This window comes from Carya illinoinensis, chromosome 16 (assembly GCF_018687715.1).
Source record: "Carya illinoinensis cultivar Pawnee chromosome 16, C.illinoinensisPawnee_v1, whole genome shotgun sequence".
NCBI classification, from domain to species: Eukaryota; Viridiplantae; Streptophyta; class Magnoliopsida; order Fagales; family Juglandaceae; genus Carya; species Carya illinoinensis.
This window is the reverse complement of record NC_056767.1, coordinates 25407501-25412538: the sequence shown is the minus strand read 5'-3', so window position 1 is coordinate 25412538 and position 5038 is coordinate 25407501. Positions and strand designations below refer to the sequence as shown.

Below are 5038 nucleotides of genomic sequence, written 5' to 3'. Positions count from 1 at the left end.
TGTTTTGTTTAATGGTGTTTTATGCCGTTTGGAGCTTTCTCATATGAGGTTTGCTTCTTCATTTTTTGGTATGTACCCAGGAGAGTTTTTTAAAGAACATTGTTCGGTGAAGCTTCCAGAGAGAAGCCGCTGCGATCACAACTCTGGCATCTTCTCAATCCAGTGCATGCGCTGGTCCTTCTTTTTCCAATCTCTGTTCGTGTTTGAGTTGGTCCCCGTCATTAGTTTCATGCATCCCCATTGATTATGGCTAACTTTTGATTCAAAAAGGGGAAAAATTTTCGATGTAATCTACTTTTACTGAGAATTTCTTTGCCATCGTTCAAGTGTCGGCCATTAGAGATGTGAGCAGCAATAGCATAGAAGGAAGAGGACAAAATCAGCAAAGGTGCACTACTACCAATTTCTTAAGGATTTTGAGCCAGAGCATCCGCTAAAATTATAAAATTCAACTGTTTCACTTCACGTTGTTTTGGATAATGAGTTAAAAGATAAGATAGTTAAAATTAAATTTAAAAATTAAATAAAATATTATTCAAATATTATTTTTTAATATTAATATTATTTTAAAAATTAAAAAAAATTGAATTATTTATTTTATTTTATGTGTCAATTTGAAAAAATTATAATAATAAAATAAAATTAAAAGAAACACTTCTTATTTTTTTTTTTTTTAACTTTTAAGTTATTGTAATGTATAAATATAAAGTATTTATGTGTACTTGTAAATATGTTTCATGTGAAAGCTCTATGTTATAGTTATGGATATTTTGATGATAATATGTATCATGTTTCTTGTAAGTAAGAAGAAAATGTTAAAATAAAGATGAAAATCTACCGGTATAATTAAACTCGGGAATGTTGTAGTTATGAAACGTAGAAAAAATATCAACTAGGCCCACGTGCATCGTATCAACTAGGCACACGTGCAACGTGGTGCTTTACTAGTGTGTATATATATATATATATCTAAGTTACTGATAGAGTGATTGATAGCCACCTTCGGTTTATTAGCGACAAGCTTTGACTTGCTTTGTACCAAGTTTGGTATCTCTACCTTCTTGCTGTAAGGTTCGTTATTATCAATTTCTCCTCTCTTAGACTAAATTATTAAATAATTTTAGAATGTTAGTTATATTTTTAATGTTATCACAACTTAGGCCGGGTGCTAACCACACTCGCTTGGACACCCCCCCCACCCCCCCCCCCCCCCCCCCCCCCCAACAACCAAAAAAAAACCATTCCGGCCCCCTTATACTACCTAGTCTCATCTGTTCGTCGTGCAAACAAAATTTGAATCAACCAACTAAAAATCTTTGATTGCGACAACCAGAGAACGACGCCAATGACTTGCTCATTGTGTGCAATAAAAGGGTATGAAAAATAGAAAAGAAGACGACGAAGAAGAAGACATTGAAGAAGAAAGAGAAAAGTAGATAATAATGAAGAAGAGGCTAGCCGGATGCGGCCGAGGATGAAGAGAGGAGAAGATGAAGATTAAGGTTTTTTTTTTCGTATTTATAGTTGAGGCAGATGGGTGGAAATCCTACCTGCATTTCAAAATCTACCTCACTCGCCCATCCAGTAAACCAGACAGATTGTCTGCCTGCTACCATGCAAGTCGAGTAGGACACAACAACGAGCCAGGGTACATGCCCCCATCGCCCACACCTAATCACAACATATCATATCATTACAAGCGCAGGGTTAAATAAATTTTTTTTTTTAAAGCATATAAATATTTTTAGTTTTACAACTTCTCGTAACATATTTGGAAGTACCATATTTACCCTACTTAATAATATTTACTCTTTAATCTATCTTAGAAAATAGCGTAGACTTTGCTAACTTTGATAAATGGGCAATGGACAATGGCATAGGTTAAAAAATTACTTTCTTGTTGCTTTTAAGTTAATGGCATTAAATTTAGGTTTGTATTTTCATCTAGAATTTCATCCGCGTTTTTAAGTGAACAACCAAAGTTGAGACCACAAGCATAAAAAAAAAAAACAAAAAACAAAAATCCAAACTTAAAAATCATGAAGTATGCGTCTAAGGGTCAAACTACATAGATCACTACTTTAATATTTACTCCCGATTGAAACTAAGATCTGCATAATCATGTTGAAAGCATAAGGGTTGATCTCCCAACACCTACAGATAGAAGTATTTACAAGGTTCCTGATGTGCCTTGCAAATTGAACCACGAAACTTACACTCCTCAGCTTATTTCAAAATACAAGTCCTTTTCACTGCGCCTCAGAAAATTTGCAATCCATGACAATGTATAAAATGATACGTTTGAAGTGTTTCTGAAGTATGAACATTTAGCACTCTGTGGAAGGTTGGGAATTTAGAGCTCGCGAATGTTATGCGGGCTTCAGCATTGATTTTTTCTTGAGAAATTTGTGATAGCTCTCCATGTGAGATGTGAATCGACACAACTCTTTCAAGTTTCAAGGGTATGAACCATTTCATCTACAAAATGATACGATGGTGATAGGGTTAAATAATTTTATTTTTCACAATGTCTCTCAACAAGTTGTGTGACCTCATGAGATCAACACCCTCATAGGATAATCAACATTACAAGATCAAGCTTATAATAATGATGAGTCACGACTTGGATTAATCTTAGTACAAGTTGCAAGGGGGACTAAACCTAGAACAAGATGATTAGGTTAGAAAGTTAAAAAGCTTGGATTTTGTTACTTCTCATAGGGGTTTTCACATATAACAACTGTTTGACAACGTCTCTCATTGTGGGTCTCTTGCTTGGCTCCTTGTCAGTGCATCTCAAGGCCACCAGAAGAGTATTAATGGCTTGTTCCATGATATCTGAATCTAAGAATTCTTCCACAAGGCTCGAATCAACAATCCTTTCGATTTCTCCGGTCTTGCTCCATACTGACCTGACCCAACCCACAATATCCGTATCCTCTATGACTGACACATCCATTGCCTTCTTTCTGGTTATCAACTCAAGCAAAACAACTCCATAGCTATACACATCAGACTCCTTTCGCGGCATTGTTGTAAATGCATTTTCTGCAAAGCCATTGTATGGAAGTTCTTTAATTGAAAATAAAATTAAATTAAATTAAAAAAAAAATAGGCACCAATCAACAATAAATGTAGGAGAATTACCTGGCGCAATGTATCCAATTGTACCCGCAAGTGAGCTAGATGGGGCCGAAGCAGAGGATTGATCCAGAAGCTTGGCAATACCGAAATCAGTGATATGAGGCTCCATCTCTGAGTCTAAAAGTATGTTCTGTGGTTTGATGTCTTGGTGCACTATCGGAGGATCACAGTCGTAATGGAGATATGCCAATCCATGTGCTGTTCCAATTGCTATCTTATAGCGGACACCCCAGTCTAGAGTTGGTGGTGGGTTGAGTTCATGTAAAACATCATGAAGGCTCCCATTTTGCATGAAATCATACAAGATTAAACCATAATCCTTTCTTAACCAAAACTCTTCCAGTTTAATAAGATTTCGGTGCCTGATCTTCCCTACCGTTTGAATTTCTCTAGTCATGCTTAGGCTTCCTCTTCTATTCCCTGCAAACGCAAACTTCTTTACAGCAAAAACTTTGTCTGGGTCCAGTGAGGCCTTATAAACGGTTCCATGGGCTCCTCTCCCAATGATATAGCGGTCATTTAAATTTTCTGTAGCCTCCATGAGTTTGATGAGAAGGGAAGATGATCTGTCTTGAGTGAAGGTCTCAACTTCCTGCTTTGGTCTTATGCATGAAAGGAACATAAGAACCAGTCCAAGGAGCAGCAAGACAAGAACTATTGAGGATCCAAGGGCTATCATTGCAATTTCCAATTTTCTGTGGTCCTTTTTTTGCTTGATTTACTGTCACAAAGCACAAAGCCTCTGTTTCCACTGCAAACTAAGCCACCCGATGCAAGACAATTGACACATAGGTCATGATTTCCAATGAATGATGATGGAGACGAGTCCAGAAACTTCATCAATGCTTGTGGTACAGGACCTGTAAAGTGATTGTATGAAATATTCACCTGAACTAATGACTGCATTTCATCTAGTGCCATTAAATTTCCTGTCAAATTGTTATTTGATATATCCAGCTTTAGTAGCATGTTCAATTTTCGCAGCTCTGAAGGAATGTGACCTGTCAGCCCATTACTACTGAGATTTAATGCATAGAATAGATTCGACATTGCTCCAATGGTTGGAGGAATCTCTCCTCCAAACAAATTTCCACCCAGTTGTAGCTCTGAGATTTTTTCCAACTCTGAAAAGAAAGATGGGATACCCCCAGAGAAAAGATTTTCCCTCAAAATCAACGTGGATAAACCTGTCCAGCTCCTCAACCTCAAGGGTATTGAACCATTCAATAAATTGAAACCCACATCAAAGCTCTCTAATTTGGTGCAAGTTGATAACTGGGATGGCAAAGGACCTTCCAGATTGTTGTGAGCAAAATTCAAAGTCTGGAGATTCAAAAGGTTTCCTAGCTCTGAGGGTATAGCCCCTGAAAACATGTTTCTCGACAGATTAATGGAAGTGAGATTGGTGCAGTTTCCTAAGCTTAATGGAATAGCTCCGCCAATGTTATTTTCGCTGATGTCAATGAACAAAAGGTCTGTATTTTTGCCAAATTCTGGAAGAACTCCCGTGAGGTTATTTTGTTTAAGGATTAATCTTCTCAGAGTTGAACAGCCTCCAATATCAGAAGGTATGCTACCTTGAAGTTGATTCTGAGCCATATTCAGCACATTTAATTGCCTTCCAAAGCAAAGATTTGATGGGATTTTACCACTGAACTTATTGTTGGTAAAGTCCAACTGCAATAAGCTGCTATTGATTCCCAGACTTTCAGGTATGACTCCAAAGAACTGGTTGTTAAATAACGAAATGTTTTTCAGTTGCTTGAGCTCAGTCATCTCAAGAGGTAGTTCCCCAGAAAGGCTGTTGTTATAGACAAGAAGATGCTTGAGACTAGGAATCTTCCAAATGCTAATGGGAATCTGACCTGTTAAACGGTTGTTAAACAATTCGAGA

At 37.1% G+C, this 5038-nt stretch overlaps 1 protein-coding gene across 1 annotated transcript in view; it reads right to left on the bottom strand.

Moving 5' to 3' along the window:
* Positions 1-2472: 2472 nt before the first annotated feature.
* The window catches only part of LOC122299831 (receptor-like protein kinase), a 3999-nt gene continuing 1433 nt past the window's right edge, over positions 2473-5038 (bottom strand). Inside the window, 3 exon segments of the mRNA XM_043110291.1 lie at positions 2473-3048; positions 3148-3849; positions 3852-5038. The exon segment at positions 3852-5038 is cut by the window's right edge and continues 1433 nt beyond it. Coding sequence (XP_042966225.1) covers positions 2690-3048; positions 3148-3849; positions 3852-5038 — 2248 coding nt within the window. The 3' untranslated portion in view covers positions 2473-2689.